The sequence below is a fragment of the Nyctereutes procyonoides genome, unplaced genomic scaffold (genome assembly GCF_905146905.1).
Source record: "Nyctereutes procyonoides isolate TBG_1078 unplaced genomic scaffold, NYPRO_anot_genome, whole genome shotgun sequence".
NCBI lineage: Eukaryota > Metazoa > Chordata > Mammalia > Carnivora > Canidae > Nyctereutes > Nyctereutes procyonoides.
In genome coordinates this window covers 9,632,351-9,653,449 of record NW_026575031.1, presented here as the reverse complement: position 1 = coordinate 9,653,449, position 21,099 = coordinate 9,632,351, and the positions used below count along the sequence as shown (strand labels likewise).

Below are 21,099 nucleotides of genomic sequence, written 5' to 3'. Positions count from 1 at the left end.
CCTCCTCCCGCCCACAGACGCAAGGCCCAGTCAGAGTTCTTATTCATCATTCATTTATTTGATTAGCTGAAAGCACCCCACCTAAAGAAGCAGAGAACCCATTACCCTGAGGGAAACGTAGACCTGAGCTAATTATCTCAAGGGTAGTCAAGGTAGGGCCCAAGTTCACATTGCTTCCCTGCCCCCAACGTGGCACCCTTGTGGGCTGCTGAATTCCACATACTGTGCTAGGTACTTTACACGAGGTAACCATAAAAAATACAATGGGCTTCTGATACTCCCATACACACACCCAGTCCCTGACCTGTGGATCTCCTGATTAGGACTTTCTCTGAATAAAAGTAAATCAATCCTCTGCCTTCTTGGAGAAGGAAGGAATCATGGCATTATTTAGAGATTTTTCTGCAGTCCATTCTGTAGGAATCAGTAGTGGGTAATCCCACTCAACTCCCAGGTGTCCAGGGTGCAGCAGCTCCCTGAAGCTTGCCCACCATCACTGGCCTTCCACCTGCTGCTGGGGCAGAGGCCTGGGCCAAAGAGGTGGATGGTGAGACAAGGCCTTCAGGAGCTCAGGTGGCTTTTTAACTGTGCCATGAAGGTTCCAAGCTCAGTAGAGTTCAGAGTCCACACACAATGAATGATAACAGGTGTCAACAGTGTCAACCAGGTCCGCAAAGGGGAGAAGAAGAAAGCTAAAGTGCCGTATGTCACATGAAGAAAGTAGCAGGAATAAATCTGCCAGATGTATAGCAGTAACATAAGTAGGTGAACAGGTATAATTTTCAAGTATTTTCCTTGATGGAGATGAGACCGGAAGTTGTGACCACAGCACCGCTGCAGCAAGCTCCAACACAGGTAAGCCATCAAGGGTATGTTAAAAAATACCAGCTGGAAAGAGAAGCAGAACAGAACCATTAGCTTATTAGTAAGACTTTAGAGGGTCAGGTCTCATTAACATATTATTGGCGACTCCTAAAAATATGCTGCTCTGTCTCGGAGGTTAACTCTTTGATTCTTTATGCTTCAGTCACACTTGCTTATAACACTCACAAGAGGTGACTTATAGTTAGTTGTGAATTTGCCTGAGTCCTTTAGTTCATCTTAAAAGTAGGTATCATTTATGTTGAGGCCCTCATTAATGTGTAAGGTAGAAATAAATTGAATATATGTATACACACACACACACCACACACACTTCTTTTTGGCAGAGTGAAGGGGGGACTTAGGTATCAATAATTTTTTCTCATCTCTCTTTTTTATTAAATTTTTTTCATTTTAAGTAAACTAAACCACACATGGGCTCGAACTCAGGACCCCAAGATCAAGAGGCATACGCTCCACCAACTAAACCAACCAGGGACCCCCATTATCTCTGTATTTTTAGCTGAAGTAGCATGATAGGTACTAGAATATGAATCAAAAGCTTTAAGTTATAATCTAAGCTTAGCTGCTGTATGATTCATACATCCATTCACAACATAATTACTGTGTGCCCATTACACGGCAGGCACTGTGCTAGGCTCTAGGCTAAGGACACAGTGGTAAATACTCAGAAAGCATGCATCATAGAGCTTACATTCTAAAAGAGAGGAGACAAAAATAATAATAATAAAGACAAAAGGTTACTATAGATTGTGATAAATTCCAATGAAGGAAATAACTGGGTCATAAGAGGATAAGTGAGAGATGGGTTCTCTGAGGCCTGAAGAACAGGAATGACTCCATGGAAGGAAGTGCATTCCAGGCAGAAGAAATATATAAAAACCCTTGAGGTGGGAGAGGCCTTGGTCTATTTAAGGCCCATGAGCCTGGAACATGATGAGCCAGGTGGAAACTGAGGCAGTCAGCAAGACCCAGATCATGTCACTGCTCTGCTTAAAGGATTTCAAGCTGAGGAGTGAGCCAATTAAGGTTTTAAAAGGACAAGAGTGGATGCTCTGTGGCAGACAGTAGGGATGAAAGAACAGCAGTGGGAAGACAAGTCTGGAGTTCCTGCAGTAGCCCAGACAAGAAACAATTATAAATTGGACTAGCGTGGTGGAAACAGATGGAAAGAAATGGTGGATTCAAGATATGCATTGGAGAGAGATCAAACAGGGTATTACTTGCTAATGAATTAGATTATCAGGTATTGGAGGGAAAGGGAAACATTAAAGATATATCCTAGAAAAACTTATTGAAATTGGAAAGAACTGGGGGACGAACAGGTTTGGAATAGAAACTAAAGGTCCTATTACACAAATATTGAGATATCTAAGGGAAGATGTGAAATGGCAGTTGGATATATAGGCATTTGAAGTGCAGAAAGGAGGGCAGAGATAACACATTTGGGAGCCCTGGGCCTAGATGATACATAAAATCCACTAGTGGTATATAGTATTTATTAAAATATGAACATAAACCCCACCTTTTAGTAAGGCCCAGGTTTTATTTGGCATAGAGTACTCCTGAGACAGCCTCCATTTACATAATAGAAAACTCAGCCAGGCTCAGGACCTACTCACATATAAAATGCTGCTATACAGAGAATGTTCTGGTCTGTGGTCAATGTTTACTAGCCAGAAGTTTTCCCTATGTGTCTCTTAACCTGCTGATCATCTTTTACTGCCCTGTTATGAGGCTGTGAACTCATTCTGAACAATGTTTTCAGATCTCTTCCCAAACATGAGATCATCACCTGAGATTTTAGTACCTTAGTCCCATTAGGTGAGTAAAATACATCACTCGGTAAATACTTTTCAAACCTATGTACCCAGATTTGCTATAGAGCAGTTTTTTGTTTTAATTTTTTTTTTAAGATTTTATTTACTTATTTGAGAGAGAGAAAGAGAGCACTAGCAGCAGGAGAGGGAGATGCTGACTCCACACTGAGCAGGGAGGCCGATGCAGGGCTCGATCCCAGGACCCTGAGGTCATGACCTGAGCCAAAGACAGACGCTTAATCAACAGAGCTACGCAGGAGCCCCTGTGTGTTTCTTTTAAAGGAATCTTAATCCACATGTAAACCTAACATTTTCTTTCTTCATTATTATGATAAATTTTGGTTTACTTATTATTTTTTTTTTTAAATTTTTTTTTTATTTATTTACGATAGTCATACAGAGAGAGAGAGAGAGAGGCAGAGACACAGGCAGAGGGAGAAGCAGGCTCCATGCACCGGGAGCCCGACATGGGATTCGATCCTGGGTCTCCAGGATCGTGCCCTGGGCCAAAGGCAGGCGCCAAACCGCTGCGCCACCCAGGGATCCCTACTTATTTATTCTACTATAAGTCCCTTATTTTATTTTTTATCAATGGAAAAGCACAGTAAAACAAACTACAAAGACAGAAACCTTTCATTTTTTATAAAGCCTTCCTGCCAAAATGCATCTTAGATGTTTATGAGAGAGTGGTGGAAGAAAGAGCTTAGGAAGCACTGGAAAAACAAACAAAACATCAAATGTTAAAGATTGCCCTGCCAGTAAATCAGGAAATATGATCTATGGTGTTTAGTTTGATGCTCTGGATTTAATTCATAACTGTTATGCAATTAGTCCAAAAGGTCAAGGTATTCTTATATTCCATTTCTGATTTCTTACCTGCAGAATTCCAACTACAAATGTTAGGCTGCCTTGTAGGAAATGTCCATCAACAAATATCCCAAAGGAAAAGCAGCAACCCCATTTGCCTTTAGTGATCTCACCAACAAACCAGGGTCCTGAAAGAGGCAATGGGAAGGAAGGGAGAAGATGAAATAACTATGATTCTGACTATATACATCACAAGGTGCATTTATAGGGATAACAAAGAAGTATGAGAATAGTCATTGATAGGTATTTTATTGGCATAATTTTTCTTCTTTACTAATCTCTATGTTGCACCATATGTCCCAGCTAACCAACTACTTGCTCCTTTGCTCCACTTTTGTCTAATTATAGAATCATCTGAGTACATGCTGTACCTGAACAGATTCCAGAAACAGTTCAGAATACGTTCAGAAACTTTAGAAGATTCTGCTGCAATAATAATCTCAATACAATGCATTAACATTTCCTTTAAGAAGCAAAGAGGTATTCTATGGAAATTAATTTTCCAGATAACTGATATTTACTCCTTTAAGCAATAAAACTTCAACCACTTTCATCTTTAGTGCATCTAAAATGTACTTCTCTTTCTTATTAATTTTTTTTTAAGATTTTCATTTATTTATTTGTGAGAGACAGAGAGAGAGAGAGAGAGAGAGAGAGAGAGAGAGAGAGAGAGAGAGGCAGAGACACAGGCAGAGGGAGAAGCAGACTTCATGCAGGGAGCCCGATGTGGGACTCGATCCTGGGACTCCAGGATCACGCCCTGGGCTGAAGGCAGCACTAAACCACTGAGCCACCCGGGCTGCCCTCTTTTTTATTAATATTAATGAAAGTATTCTGATCTTTTCTTATTGACCCAAGTTATTACTTTGTACATTAACTACACACTTGAGGTTAACATGTACAAAATTTAACTTGCTTCTTTAATTTTCCATTTAGAATGTCAGAATGACTTTCCTCTCCTCCCTATTATTTACTGCCCTTCTTAGTGTCCAGATTTCTGGAACTACTATATTGTCAGGAGTGATTAATGGCCAGTCAAGACTTCTTTCCTCAAAATGCAAATATATACTGTATCATTTGCTGAAGAATGAGGTTCAGCTTTAAAAAGTCATAGGTAATTTTCTCAGATGTTATTATATAACCTCCACTGGATACACAGTCTAAAAAAGTGTTCTCCTTGTAAGTTTCAACTGTGAAACATGGAGCAACTTCGGTCCTTTTAATGTTATGTTTCTTTTACAGCCAGGAACCAAATCATGTGCTTTTACCTTGTAGTGTAAGGCAAGTGTCTAAAATAGTTTCAACCTATCTTCTAACAAGGGAACTGATCTCCAAAGGGCCATCTGTGATAGCCTGGTACACAGAATTGTAGAGTGTTACACTTTTTATCTAATTGCTTTCTGTTCTCCGGTGGGAGTTACAAATGAGCAAAGAAAAGTTCTGAGGTAGAATAAAATTTCAAGACAAAGACTAAGCAACAAGTAGGCTAATCTACTCCTGACTTTTAGTCACTAAGGAACATTAGTAAAAAGCTTTAAAAACAGATTCACAGTGCTTCCTGCTTGCATAAGTGGCTAAACTAAGTATTAAATATAATAATATAACAAAAGAACTTGGATATGCCTGAACTCACTGTTCATCTGTTTCTGTTTTTTTTCAGCTGAGTTTTTAAGATGCATATATTAAGTAAATATTCACTGAACTCATGCTAGGCATTGTGGTTAGTGCTAGGCAAAGAGATGAACAAGACAGACAAGACCTCAATGGATATTCTAATGAGGGAGGAGATAATAAACACAGAAGATAATCACAGATTCTGCTAAAGTAATGAAGAAAATAAAAAAGTGTGATGAAATAAAGGATAAAACTTTAAAGTAGTTGAAGAAGGCTGCTCTGTACACACATACTAATTCTTTAATGGTCTTCTCAGCTTAAGTTAACTCAGGTCAACTAAATGTCCTTTAAACATGTTAGGAAGGGACTTTATTTCCCGACACTATATTCCAGGAAATGACTTATGCAGAAACCATGTGCCATTCATTATACCCGCAAAAGACATGTCAAAATTCTCCATATATATCCTTTGGCAGAATTCTGCACAATCTCAGATTTCCTAATTGACTTACCCAGTGCTGTATATACGGTTAACAACAACACAGAGTAGTAGAAGATGTTTAGTTTGCTCAGGACGTGGAGGGAGAATGAGGTCAAATTTATAAATCCTGGAGACCCTAAACAGAATAAATTTGAAAAAATTCTAGTGAGCACATGCAAAGTTCAATTTCTTTTTTAAAAAATTAGTTTCAGAGGTAGAGTTTAGTGATTTGTCAGTTGCATATAATACTCAGTGCTTATTACATCAAGTGCCCTCCTTCACGCCCATCACCAGTTACCACATCCCCCACCCACCACCCCTCCTGCAAACCTCAGTTTGTTTCCTAGAGTTAAGAGTCTCTTATGTTGGTTTGTCTCCCTCTCTGATTTCATCTTATTTTATTTTTCCTTCCCTTTCCTTATGTTCATTTGTTTTGTCTTTTAAATTCCACATATGAATGAAATCATGTATTTGTCTTTCTCTGAATGACAAACTTCAATTTATTTTTTTTTAATATTTTATTTATTTATTCATGAAAAATACAGAGAGAGAGAGAGAGAGAGAGAGAAGAGAAGAGAGAGAGAGAGAGAGAGGCAGAGACATAGGCTGAGGGAGAAGCAGGCTCCATGCACGAAGCCTGATGTGGAACTCGCTCCCCGGACTCTAGGTTCACCCCTGAGCCAAAGGCAGACACTCAACCGCTGAGCCACCCAGGCATCCCAGTTCAATTTCTTTATAACATTTTCTAGAAGACTTCTATGGGCTATCTACTCTATATTCAGCAAATCTTTTGTTATATGGTAACTATACAGATGACATCAATTTTTTTAAAAATTTTTTTATTTATCTATGATAGTCACACAGAAAGAGGCAGAGGGAGAAGCAGGCTCCATGCACTGGGAGCCGGACGTGGGATTCGATCCTGGGTCTCCAGGATTGTGTCCCGGGCCAAAGGCAGGCGCCAAACCACTGTGCCACCCAGGGATCCCAGATGACATCACTTTAAATTCAGAAATTGGCAAGAATCCTGATAAGGCAGTTCACTTATAATTGCAGAGGGTAGGAAGTTCAAAGTAAGGTGTAGTTGGGAGACGTGAATGTGCGCACACACACACACACACACACTTTTTAAGGATTAAACACATGTAGATTTGAAATCTAGTGCTGCGCTCAAAGTCTCTGTTTTCTATGGGATTTACTATCCAAACGCACAAATTTCCAAATGGTATATCACAATATATCAAAAGTATATCAAAGTATCAAAATTCCTCCAGTCTAATCTTAAGTATGAATATCTATCCAATATTCCTTTCCCATATGTGACATAGCTCTTAACTCACAGCTATCATCTTACTCCAACTGAAAGGGATTCCTAAAGAGATTCCTTCAAATTAACATCTCTTAAAATGTAGTGCCCAAAATGTCAAGCATATGGGCTTCACACAGAGCAGCTCCATTCTGTGGCCGCAGAATAAAGTATCACAGATCCTCAGCCCCTGCTAGCCATTTCACTCATGTGCATGGCTGGTCAGAAACCAGTCAGCAGAAGACTATGACAGGATGCTCAGTACACACTGAGCAACACTAGTGGTATTGAAAGATATTGAAAGAACTGGCCCCAATGAAAGATAGCCTGACATAAGTTCAATAGTTATGTTTTTCCTAGTAGGCCAGCATATTTCTTTTGTACCTAAAACACCATGCAGGCTGCTGACAGTTAATTTTGTACAAAATCTAATAATGCATGACATTTCCCATTTTTTTATATCCTTGCTACTCATTCCTCTCAGATTTCTTCATGTTCTAGTCTGGTACTTCTCAAAGTATTCATCTACATATCCACCTATAATTTTTTTTTAAGATTTTATTTATTTATGAGAGAGAAAGAGCACAAGGGGCAGGGCAGGCAGAGGCAGAGGGAGAAGCAGATTACCCACCAACAGGGAAGCCTGACAAGGGGCTTGATCCCAGGACTGTGGGATCATGACCTGAGCTGAAGGTAGATGCTTAACTGACTCACCCACCCAGGTGCCCCAATAATTATTATTTATTAAATAAATAATCCTTTAGCCTTGGAGGCAACTATGCTTTAAAGTTTAAGCATAAATTTTAAATGTGATCTTCTATTTTGGCTCCATGTTAGAATAACCTGGGGGATCTCTAAGAAAATACTCAAGCTCAGGTCTCACTCCCCAGAGATTCTGATTTAATTAGCCTGAGGGAGAGGGGGAGCTTAGCCTGAACCCAGGTGATTCTAAGCAGCCAGGACTGAGAAACACTGCTTTAGTCAGAGCTGAACATCTCAGCCTTGACTGCCCATTGGAATCATCTGGGGAGCTTTATAAAATACTGATGCCTAGGTCCTACCCCTAGAGATTCTGATGTGATCTAGGGTGGTGTGTTGACACCAGAATTTTAAAAGTTTCCCAGGGGATTCTAAGACAGTCAAATTTGAGAAGTGCTATTTAAAGAAAAGAACTGACCTGGGGTCAGAAGACTTAGGTTTTGAGTCTCTCTTTTATGTCTTATTAGAAATAAGACTTTGAACAACCTTCACAAACTCCCCAGTCCTCAGTGTCCTAATCTTTAAAATAGGGACAATAATACCTATTTCACAGGATTGCTGTAAGGATTAAGTGAGATAGTGCAGGTAAAAATATGTTGTAAATTTTAAATACCTACACAAAGATATTGATATCCCAACAGAATGAAGCTGGGGTCTGCCCTTAAACATTTATTTATTTACATTATATGCAAGAACATATATGTGTGCAATAATGCTTCTTGAACTCCTTCATAGAATTTGCAAAAATATATATAGGCAAGAAAACATTCAGGAGAATGTGTATATTTCCTCTGTAGTTAGCCATTTTACCATTTAGTTATTGCTACAGCACTTCCCTCCCCTATAATCAGTCCCTGATCCCAGAGATTTCATCCAAGCCAGGAAAGGATATGGAAAATTTATTAAACATGTATTTATTGTCTGTTATGCACATACCAGTGCTGGGTGCTATGAAAAACAGGAAAGAAGTAGAAAACAAGTGCTTCTATTGAAGAACTTACAGTCCGGTTGAGGAGAAAATGTATATATACATTTGAAGTGATTATGTAAAGCAAGGTGACTGGCCAAGTATGGCATTAATGGTCAGGAAGGACTACAGGAATTCAGAGAAGCAAGAGCTCATTATGCCCTGGAAGGGGTGAACAGAATGGTATGGGAAAAGAGGGTTTGAGGTGAGCCCTACAAGAGGCTAAGATTTAGATAAGTTTAGAAAAATAACTTAGAGATAACAGCCTCAAAGCAAAAGCACAGAAGCAAAATGAGTATGGTGTGTGTAAGGAACAGTGGAAAATTATCTAGGCTGAAATATAGGACCCAATTATGAAGGATCTTTAATACCTGGCAGAGATATCTGGTCATTTTGAGCTATATTGCAATTTTCCCATTTATGGTTGAACTTCATATTATTGCAATGTACCATAAAAAAAGATTGAGTGTTGTGGAAAAAGTGTAATAAGTTTGAAGAATCCATCTCACAGAGCTCAAGCAAGGACAATTTATATTGATATTTATTATTTAGTAATAAGACATTATGTGACATTTTAAAATGAAGTCTTCTAAAAATAAAACGAACCATGACTAACCTTTATGCTCTGGATATCCTCGATACCTAAAAGTAATGAGAATGCTGAGCTGGATCAGCACAATTATCACAAAAAGGACCCGGGCCTGCAGAGAAATCAATGTTACTATGAAAGAGATACATTCAGTTAAGGTTTTTAAAATGGCTTCATTAACAAAAATGGAAATGACATCATTACCAGAATGACAAAGTAAGAAAAATAAATGACCAGAGAGAATCAAACAATTGATCCACTAAAAAAGAAAATTGTAAATTGCCTCAGCATTACTCTTTCAGGATTTGGATACTTAGACCAATATTGAAACAAAGTAATTTATAGTTACATAAAGTGATCAAATTAAAACAGTTCACCTTCCCTGTACTAAAAGTATAGTTAGTTTTATTATAGGTTGTATAAGAGTAAAGAAAAACAGTAGAGTACACTGCAGGCTGAAGGAACTGAGACTGCATTTTCTTTTGCTTTCTCCATCAGAGCGGCATTCACTTAGAGATTAACTCACAGTGAAGAGACATAAGCTAGGTTCTAGTTTCTCAAAGTATGGACCCCAGATCATTGGGATCACCTTGTGTCTGTTAGGAATGCAGACTCTCAGGTCCCATCTCACCCTGCTAAATCAGAATGATTTAGCCTGATCTAGGTGACTACTAAAAAACTCCAAAAGAAAAATAAATGACACAAAAGAAACTTGTAAAACTGAGATACAAATGCCCTTTAGTCATATTTCTAAAAAGCTTAATCACATTGTTAATAAAAGTAAGTTAAAATAATAATAAATTTACATTGTAAGTCTGTGAAGATACATAGTAAAGCTATGTCTGGAAGGTGAAATTAAAGGAGGCTTAAATTTTCTTCTCAACATCAGTGTGTCTCTTTGGTGTGTTTTATGTCAATACCCAAATAGATGAGATATGAGGGAAATAGAGTATAAATTGCCAAGCTTCTCTGGAAAATGATTTGACAGTGCATATCAAAAATGATTTTTAAAATTACCCATTTTTCATTCAAGCAATATTTATTTGAGGGCCTACTCTGTCTTAGGCATACAGGACAAGATCACTGCCCTCATTGAGCTAAAATTTGAATGAGGACAGATTAAAAACAATGAATATAATAAATAACAAATAATTTATATAATTATATAAGAAAGTATATGGAAATAATGTGCCCACTCTTTCATCCAACAATTCACTTCTAGGAATTTATCCCAAAAAACAATGATTTTTAGTTGCAAGCAGAATTTATATAGTAGAGGGAAAAATTGGAAATAAATGTCCAACAATAGGTAAATAGTTAAATGAAGGTATATTTATGCCAATAAGCATCATGTTATAAAAAATAAATTGATGTCAGAAAATAGTCAAAACAAATTCCTTGGTGGAAAAAATCAGAGAGAATGAAAGATTGAAAGAGAATGAAAATTATTATTTTATATTAAAACTTCATATACCAATATATATGAGAAAAAAATAAAGAGTGTCATAATGACAAATACAATGATTATAATACGTAGTGTGATAAAATAATGTGGGGCTGATTTTACCTTATTTCTAAATTTTCCAAGTTTTCTACATTAAGCATGTACTGTTTATGAAGAAAGAGATATTAGTTTTAAAAGATCCTTAATCCAATTTTACACAGTTCCTATAATTCCCTTAGTTATCCTGGTTTTATGGTATTGGCTAGAACCAGGTTCCAGGGCAGCCCAGGGTGGCTCAGTGGTTTAGCGCCGCCTTGCAGCCCAGGGCATGATCCTGGGGACCCGGGATCAAGTCCCAACATCAAGCTCCCTGCATGAAGCCTGCTTCTCCCTCTGCCTGTGTCTCTGCCTTTCTCTCTCTCTGTCTCTCATGAATAAATAAAATCTTAAAAAAAAAAAGAACCAGGTTCCAAAACAGGTATTACTTGTCAATGCCTCTACTTCTTTTAATTCAAATCACTTTAAAGCATTTTATTCTTCTAGACAAATAACTAAGTTTTATAAGATTTGTCTTTCTCACCATGTGATTATATTACAACTTTGGACCTAATCTAAAGTTGAATTTACTTACCACGATGCAGTGGTCGGTAAGGAGAATAAATGATGCCAGGGGATCAAATCTGAGATGAATATCCTCTTGAACAGAAAATATGTGGTGAACACTCTTACTTCTTCCAGCAGAATCCTAGTTATAAACACAGCAGTGACTGTCATGCATATTTATATATATAATGTTCCAAGATTAAGTTTCCAGTAACATTTGTTAGCTATCTCTGATTGGCTTTTTCTTTTTAAAAAAATTTTTTTAAAATTTTATTTATTTATGATAGTCACAGAGAGAGAAAGAGAGAGAGGCAGAGACACAGGCAGAGGGAGAAGCAGGCTCCATGCACCGGGATCCCGATGTGGGATTCGATCCCGGGTCTCCAGGATCGCGCCCTGGGCCAAAGGCAGGCGCCAAACCGCTGCGCCACCCAGGGATCCCGACTTTATTTTTTCATTTAAGTGCTTTCATTATTATAAGCACTTTAAATATAACTTCTTTTAAACCCTGTAAAATTTGAATTGTGTATTCACAATGTATTTCTCTTAAAGAAAATTTGTATTTTTCCTCAGCTCACTGAAAAGACCTAAAAATAGTATCAAACCCAAAAGCAATGAGCCAGCTGGTCTAGTGCCCAGATCATACTCTCAAAATAAAATTTCTCACTACAAGATCAGTGCTCTTTAGAGATAGCGGATTTCAGTTCTTAACAAGAAATACACAGGAAGAGCTCAGAATATCTTCATACCAGAAAGCAAGAAAACTAACAGACTACTGGGATTATATCCAAAGACAGTGGCCAACTTGGAGAGTTCCCACTAGCCAAAGGTGCAACTTGAGCATTAAAAATATAAATGCAATGGATTAAAACACACCAAATATAAATATTTTTAAATTTTTTAAATTCATAATGACACTAAAAATAAAAGATTCATTTGATTACCTTTGGCAGATGCTAGAGAAGCAACTCATTATTCTGAAAATTGGTTTAAAAAATGGAGGGTGGGGGAAGAATTAAAAATTTATCCCACTTTTCCTCTATGTACTTCTATATCTGGGTACCAAATAGATAAGGGAAAATTTTTCTTTATGGAACTATTCTAATTAATACTCCTTTTATAAGGAGTGCCAATTTGAATACCACCATTTTATAACTCTAATGAAATAACAGATCTAGGCCAAGGCCATCAATAGCTGCTAGAAACCCTTCAGAAAAGCTGATTAGGTACTTCATAACGAACGGAGGGAAAAGCCAGCAGTGTGCTGGAGCTGGTTTGACAGGCTCATAAAAGCCAATTCTTAAATTTTCAGGAATTTTGCAGGCCAGTTGATGTGTTGGTAGCTTAAAACCAGCTATGGTAAAAAATATTTATACTATGGAAATTGTAATAAAGCAGGGAAACACAACATACCTGGATTCCCCCTTCAAACATGCCCAAGCTGGTTGATATTTACAAGCACACCACTGGATAAAATTAACAACACCTGAATACAATGGTCAATCCTAACATTACTAAATGAGAGACAACCAGATTATCACAGGCTTCTGATAAAGCATAAAATACCAAATGAAGTATTCCTGACAAAAAAGACTCAAAACTGATCAAACTCCTAATCTAACTACAAATTACAGAAACTAGAGGGATAGAGGAACATGTTAAATGATACAACATGAATGTAAACAACATAAATCTAGAATACAGAAAACTATAGGATAAAAGATCCAGTTTCCAAAGCAAATAACTTACAAAGAAAAAAAAAAGGAGAGATGAGAGAGAACCTGTAGATTTAAAAAGACTAAAGAGACAAATCAGCTAAACACAGTATTAGAGCCTTGTATGGATTCTGATTTGAATCAACCACATGCAATATATATACTCACACACATATATATATACATTTAATTGGGAAAACTGAACAGTAGCTGGATAGTTGAATATTAAGAGTTACTATAGATTTTTAGGTGTGTTAGGATATTATGGTTACATTTTTAAAAATAGTTCTTTTAGGGATATATATTATCATATTACAGATGGAACAACATTCATGGTGCAGCGGTATAGATGAAACAAGATTGGTCATGAGTTCATCACTGCTAAAGTTGGCTAATGGATACATGGGAATTCATTATAGCACTATAGCTTGCATATATTTTTAAATTTCCCCATCATACAAGGTTTATTTTTTATTTTTTTAAAGATTTTATTTATTCATGATAGTCACACAGAGAGAGACAGAGAGGCAGAGACACAGGCAGAGGGAGAAGTAGGCTCCATGCAGGGAGCCCGACGTGGGATTTGATCCCGTGTCTCCAGGATCGCGCCCTAGGCCAAAGGCAGGCGCCAAGCCGCTGCGCCACCCAGGGATCCCCATACAAGGTTTAAAATAGCAAAAAGAACTTGTACTTATGTTTATCAAACTTTTATTGCTCAAAATGTTCCTACTTTAAATTATGCATTTCTGTTTTAAAGCAGAGATTGTCTTTAATTTTGAGATAGAGATTTTGGGAGTCTGCTCTTTCAATTAGCAAAGTAGACACAATAATCTAAAGTTCTGGTCCTCAAATCTAGTGCACATCAGAATCACCAGGATGCACTGTTGAAACAGGTTATTGGGTCCCATCTCCAGAATTTCTGATTCAGAAGTTTGGTATGGGACCTGAGAATTTACATTTCTAACAAGTTCCCACTGATGCTACTAATTCAGGAACCACACTGAAAATTGACTTAAAGGTCTAGTTGCTACTAGGCTGCTCAGAACTATAGACATTCAATAAAAATAGTAAGTAAAATATAAGATAATAAATTCATCTCTTCTGTCACAGATTTTTCTCAGACTCTATAGTACACTATACCTAAAAGAATAGAACTTTCCCATTGATAAATGAGGGGACCAAGGTCCCTATTTAATATTCAGTAGACTAATCTTTTAAAGTTATATAGAAAGAAAACAGATCAGTGGTTTCCTAGACATGAGGGTAGAAGGAAGACAGCTACAAAAGAACACAAAACTTTTGAGGGTGATAGACTGTGCTGATTGTAGTAATGGTCAAGATATGGTCAGATATATATGTATGTCAAAACTCATCAAATTATACTCTTTAAATATGTAGAGTTTTTTATGTAAAAACAAAATAACACATGTTAAACATGTAAAAAGTATACACATTTTCATAGTTTTACTAGGTTTTAACTAAGCAGCCAGAAATGTTTCAAGGACCATGAGCCATGGTTTTTTCCTCATAAAATTATAGAAGCTGGCATTTTGAGCCAATCCAAGGATTTGGGAGTTCCCTTCATACAGTGAGTAGGTCTCCTATGGTTGCTCCTACTTCCTCCTCCTAACTATAAAGATAGGGAGTAATTTATTCTAGGTGCGCTTGCACCTTCAGGTTTTCTGCAAATGATCCAACTTCTAATAGAAAGGACATAAAGGTTCATCCCCAGCCATCCTTCCTTCCACATCTTCCCCATGAGTTTCTTCTTCCTCCTCAGGAGAACACTTCAAAGATGGGTGGCATTGCAAAGCGCCTTTTCTTGCTTCCTCTTCTATGAAACGGAGATAAAACTCCCTACCATATAGGACCGTTATACGGGTTAAGTAAAAAATTCTAAGTGTCCAGCATTTCCTTAGAAGGAGCTCAGTAAATAGCTCCTTTGTGTTTAAAACCCTTCTCTGAGACACACACACACACACACACACACACACACACAAAAGCACAAAAGATAATGAAAATAATTATATTTTCTGAAGGATTACTTCAGGTAGTCTTCAAACTAAGACTTAACATTAATTAATTAAACTTAACATTCGAAGATGAAATAGTTAAAAACTGTCATCAAATCATAAAATTGTGGAAATTGACAGATTTTTTTTTCCCCAGAAACTAATTCCTTAGCATAGTCTAATCCTCTAAAGAATTTAATAATATTGACTGAAGTGTTCTATTTTGGTAATGAATGACCAGTTACTACTCTGGCAGGTACTAGTGAATTAAATTGCCCACAAGCTGAATTGGAATAGCAAGCAGACTATTACTATATATGCTATCAATGCATACCCCCAAACAAACAAAAAATCCTGATGCCTTGAAAATTCTCTATCCTAGAGCTTTTAAAATAGTGACACAATTTTCCTGTACTTGGAGACAGCAAGCAAAGGCATAGGTACATAAATACCCATTTCTGACTTATCCTATTTTGTTTTAAGATTTTATTTATGGGAATCCCTGGGTGGCTCAGCATTTTAGCGCCTGCCTTTGGCCCAGAGCGTGATCCTGGAGTCCAGGATCGAGTCCCACATCAGGCTCCCTGCATGGAGCCTGCTTCTCTCTCTCTCTCTCTCTCTCTCTCTCTCTCTCTCTCCCCATGTTTCTTATGAAAAAATTATTCATGAGAGACATGGAGAGAGAGAGGCAGAGACTAGGCAGAGGGAGAAGCAGGCTTCATGCACGGAGCCCGATACGGGACTTGATCCCAGGACTCCGGGATCATGCCCTGAGCCAAAGGCAGACGTTCAACCGTTGAGCCACCCAGGCATCTCTCTGAAGGCAGACATTTAATCTTTGAGCCACCAGGCATCTCTCTGACTTATCCTATTATCTTTGGGTTTGTTGGGAAATTTGCTCCCGTTATTAAAAAACTCTAGTCAAAGTTGAAGGAAAATAAAATAATGATTCCCTGAGGCTCAAAAAGGAGGGCTGTGGCCAGGAGTTGTACACTAAGGAGTCCTGTTTTTGTCTAATAGAATTACTCCTGAGTGCCCATTTTCAGAATATACTAAATCCAGTGCATTCAAGGTTTGTTTGTTTGTTTGTTTAAGATTCTATTTATTTATTTGGGAGAGATAAAAAGAGAATGGGCAAGCAAGAGAAGGAACAAAGGGAGAGAGACAAGCAGACTCCATGTGGAGCACAGAGCCTGATGTGGGGCTCCATCCCGTGACCCCAGGATCATGACCTGAGCTGAAATCAAGAGTCAGATGCCCAACCAACTGAGCCACCCAGGTTCCCCTCAAATTTTTAATTAACTTAGTTTCATCTCTATCAATTGACTGAAAACAAAACAAAACAAAACAAAACCCACATAAGAGTTCAGTGTGGTTACAGCCAAATCATTTATATAGCAAGTTGAAAATTACTAACTTACCTGGACAATGACTTCTATGTTACATGTCCTATTACTATAGTTTCTTGGGTTCCACTTCAGTATGAAAATAGGACCAGACAAGTGAATAGCTTGCCCTAAATGAACTCCATCAATCTTAACTGTGACAGAAGTAATGGAGGATAAGGAAAAGGCCAGAACTCTAAAATGAGAACATAGATAAGCATGTGGTTTTAGAAATTTTCAGTTTTTAGAAAGGAGAATAACTCTTACAACCTGAAAAAATGGAAATTTAGGTAGAACCATCACATGGTATAACTGTTCCCATGACCGCTATTCATATGATCTGGTTTCTTTCTGAATGATGGCTTTTGGAGTTGTGTAATTCAGCAACACTGAGTTGGTAAGAAACTATTTTTGTAATTTTTAGAAAGGAAAATCAATTTTCTTTTGACATATAAGGCTGGGATAGATGCAAAGTTCTTTCTGATAAACTCCTAAAGTCCTGGTTTTTCACATAGGAAAAGAATAGACATAGACACCTCACTTTGTTAATCTAATGTTAATCCTACCATCCACTTATTTGGTTCCCAACATATCTGTCCACAAGAAGCAATGTCACAAACTGAGGTAAGGCTACCAGGCCCTTTCAGAGAATGTAATGTCTCCTATCAAAAAAATGCTGAGAGTCATTCCACTACTGGCCAAAAAATAAGTTAAAACAGCTCGATACCATTTTTTCCAGATTAATTAGTTTATTCATTTATTTATTTTAGTATATCTTTTTAAAAGTACGATATCCAAAAAAATGATAAGAGTGCTGTGAAATTGGTATTCATATTGACTGGTAACATTATAAATTAGTATCTGTTTTATTTTTTATTATTATTATTATTTTTTTTTTTTTTAGTATCTGTTTTAAAAAGTAATTGGGTACCTTATGCACTGCTGGTGGTAATGTAAAATGGTACAGCCGCTATGGAAAACAGTATGGTGGTTCCTCAAAAAATTAAACATATAATTACCATGTGGTCCAGCAATTCCATTTCTAGATATATACCCACAAGTACTGAAAGCAAGGATTTGAATGAGTATAACCACATTCATAGTAGCATTATTCACAATAGCCAAAAGATAGAAGCAAAAATATCAACAGATGAATAAATAAAATGTTGTATATACACACAATGGAATATTAGCCTTAAAAAAGCAAAGAAATTCTGACATACTCTACATCATGGAGGAATCTTGAGGATATTATGTTAAAGAAGCCAGCTATTTAAAGGACAAATACTGTATGATTCCCCTTATATGAGGTTCTAGAGTAGACAGATAGTAGAATGGGGGAACGGGGGTTGCCATGGGCTGGGGGAAGGGGGAAATGAGGAGTTAATGTTGGATGGGTATAGAGTTTCAGTTTTGGAATATAAGAGTTCTGATGATGGATGGTAGTGATGGCTGCACAATATCAATGTACTTTAATGCTACTGAACTGAATACCTACCTAAAAACTGGTAAAATGGTACATTTTATGTTTCACATATATTTTACCATAATTTTTTTAAAAGAATAATGATTTGTTACAAAAAAAAGTCATTGGACAATCTTTATCTATAATCATAAAGGAATTAATATTTTCACCTAGACTCCCACCTCTAGAACTTTATCTAAGGAAGTTATTCAAATGAAAAAGAATCTACATTCATCAGATGCTCATTCCCAAGTTAGAAAAAAAATCTAAGAGTTCACCATAGGAAAATGGTTAGATAAATTGTGGTACATTCTCTCTGTTGAGAGAAAAAAAGTAAGAATTAAAACAGACTGTGCCCTACTGTTACAATTATGTAAAAACCTGCCTTAAGGAGAATGCCAGAGAAGGAAAACTCAGAAATTCAGTAACAGCTCTATTTGGGGGTAGAGGGAGGGAAATATGATTACAGCAATGCAAAACATGAAAATAAAATACACAAAAATTATAGTGGTAGGATTATGGGTTTCTGGATGGTTTTTAAATTTCAGCAGCTTAAAAATTACCTATTTTTTAACTGAATGGGAATGAAACAGTAAGTATTTTCTCTTTACATAATGTTTAGATTGTTGAGAAAATTAAAGAACAGCATCTCATAGCTCTCACATGGCATTACAGTCGCATTGACTAATTCTCATTAATATCAAACTGAAAGTAAATGCTGAAAAATTGCTACATACCTGATGTGTGTTGAATGAAGGAGTCTTTCTAGTGGTTCATGTCTAACACAACTATATAGAAGTGACTTAGGATTAGTGATAAGAACCACAGGCCACTCGCCAAAGACCAAATCTGCAAAGCTAAAGAGGTCATGATCAAAAGCAAAGATCCGGTACCTAGAGACCAGAATACAATAAGGTAATTTAGTCACTTCATATTATAAGAGAGTATGAAGGTTATACACAGAACAAATGTAAAAATATAAAACTATACTTCCTGAGATCATGAATTTGAATTCAAAGTAAATAATATTGTTTCTCTGTCCTTCTCTTGCCCTTACCACTTTATACTTCACACTTGTCACAAATGGGATCTCATAAAAGACATGAATTTAACTGTGCCCTAGAACAATGCCTGGCACATGGCATACACACTTTCATTTTTAAATTAATGCTTGATAATAAATCAATTTGTTTGGTTTCTATACTTTAAGACTATTTTGAACCTAAGACATTCATCATAAGTATAATACTTGATATTCTTTCATCTCATCAAAAATGCTAATATTAACATGAACATAATTAGAAATTGTTCATTCTTATTTTAAACCTTTATTTCTATAATTTCAAAGAAATTAACAAAAAGTTTTTTTGTTTTTTTAAATGCATGGTGAAAGGTACAGATATTCATTAAAGAATAACCAAAATTTTATATTTTCTACTTTTTGAACTGAGAAAAGAAATGATTAACTATGGCAGAAACAACAGTGCTCACCAAATACTCCACGTGCTCCCCTGCATTTCCAAGTCTCCCTGGTATTAAGTTGGGACCATGTGACTAGTTCTGGTCAATGGGCTGTGAACAGAAGTGACATGTATCACACTTCTGGTCCAAAGTACTTAAGAGTGGGTGTGAGTTCTCCATGCTCTCTTCCCTACCCTGGAATTGAGGTGTTGAGATTGTGGCATTGTAAGATGGAGAAAGTCTGAATCTCTGAGTTGCCCCATGGAAGAGAGATGCCTTGGCTCATACCAGATTTATATAAAATGAAAAAATGAAGATCTGTTGTGGTAAGCCACAGATTTATTTAGATTTATTTGCATCCACGACAAGGCCTAGCCTAATATTACTAATAAACTTTTAAAAACTCTTCTATTATACTAATACAAGTTATTAGTATATAGGGGCAGGTAAAGGTTAGGTTCTTTCAGTAAAACTCCAGATAAAACCCCAGGGTTGGAACACAGGAGAGCAGGTGGGAAGAGAAAGAGAGTAAATCTCATGACATCACTTAACTTGTAACTGTAGCATTTATAAGAAATAAGGAAGCTGATCAAGGATTAGGAAGGATATCTGGTAGAAGGCAATCCCAGCCCAGCCCACAACCTCATGGTCATGAATAGACAGGTCTTAGCCCAAAGTAATTACAGTTGCCAACTGATTACAGGCTTCAAGCATAGCTCTTAGTTTCTAGCAGAGCCAACTGAAATGAGTAAGTACCTTTCAAGATGTAAAGCTATCTTTTAATTAAAGGAAGTAGTTAACAACAGAAAAACATATTCAGCTAAAAAAATATCGAATAACTAGTATCTTTAGAAAAATGAGTTTGAATAAGTTTAACAGCAATTGGTAATAAACGATGATATGATATTCATCTACATTTAAGCTATTGTACTTAGCTATCCTCAAAATATTTTTTTCTCTATATATTTAACTACTATACTGTATGCTTTTGATAAAAAGGTTATGTTTTCTCATAGATTTTAATCTTTATAAAACCAACTATCATGTATTTGAAGAACTTAAATCACTAACATTTTATAATAATAATTACAAAGATAGATATAAAATTCAGGAGGTGATATATTTCCAGTTCTATTGTTTCTCAAAGTGTGGTCCATAGAGTACTTGGTGGGCTTAAAAAAAAAAAAATGCAATTTCTTGGGTCCTAAACCAGACCAACACAATCAAATTCTCTGAAGACAGGGCTTTGAAATTGTTATTTTTTAATACACTCCTCCACAATTGTTGTACACACTAGAGTTTGAGATCTATTTCCTAATGGATGCATCTTGAAACAATGTAACATAGTGATGGCAAACATAACTGTTGCAACAAGGTTTCTAAGGTAGTGACATACATAATATACCTGTATTACTTTAAAAACTTAGAGATATCACAAGTTTTTTCCTTAACTGGGATCACCCATGATAGCAATAAGGAAACTTTTGTTGTTTTAGCAAAACTTACACATGTAAGTTTTATTCTGTGGGGTACTTCCCTTACCTTCTGTTATCCTTCCAGTCTCCCACCTCAAGTTCCAAAGTGCCCTGGAGGTGACGAGTGTGCAAAACAGGCATCAGTCCACCGAGTGTATGGAGGTGTCCACACAAATAAGCTGTAGCTGAACTAACCGATGAAAAAGAAATAGATGTGCAGATAACTTGTGATGCCAAACTAATAAGTAGATCTC

The 21,099-nt window shown here is 36.8% G+C and overlaps 1 protein-coding gene across 3 annotated transcripts in view; it reads right to left on the bottom strand.

Annotated features, from left to right (window-relative positions):
- Positions 1 to 36: 36 nt before the first annotated feature.
- The window catches only part of TMEM62 (transmembrane protein 62), a 46,976-nt gene continuing 25,913 nt past the window's right edge, over positions 37 to 21,099 (bottom strand). For all 3 annotated transcript variants that reach the window (XM_055316817.1, XM_055316816.1, XM_055316818.1), the window contains 8 exons: positions 20,913 to 21,035; positions 18,647 to 18,802; positions 16,481 to 16,640; positions 11,361 to 11,474; positions 9,313 to 9,397; positions 5,696 to 5,800; positions 3,579 to 3,697; positions 37 to 888 (listed from right to left, as the gene is read on the bottom strand). In XM_055316817.1, the coding sequence (XP_055172792.1) occupies positions 562 to 888; positions 3,579 to 3,697; positions 5,696 to 5,800; positions 9,313 to 9,397; positions 11,361 to 11,474; positions 16,481 to 16,640; positions 18,647 to 18,802; positions 20,913 to 21,035 (1,189 nt within the window). In that variant the 3' untranslated portion in view covers positions 37 to 561. The remainder of the gene's footprint in view (positions 889 to 3,578; positions 3,698 to 5,695; positions 5,801 to 9,312; positions 9,398 to 11,360; positions 11,475 to 16,480; positions 16,641 to 18,646; positions 18,803 to 20,912; positions 21,036 to 21,099) is intronic.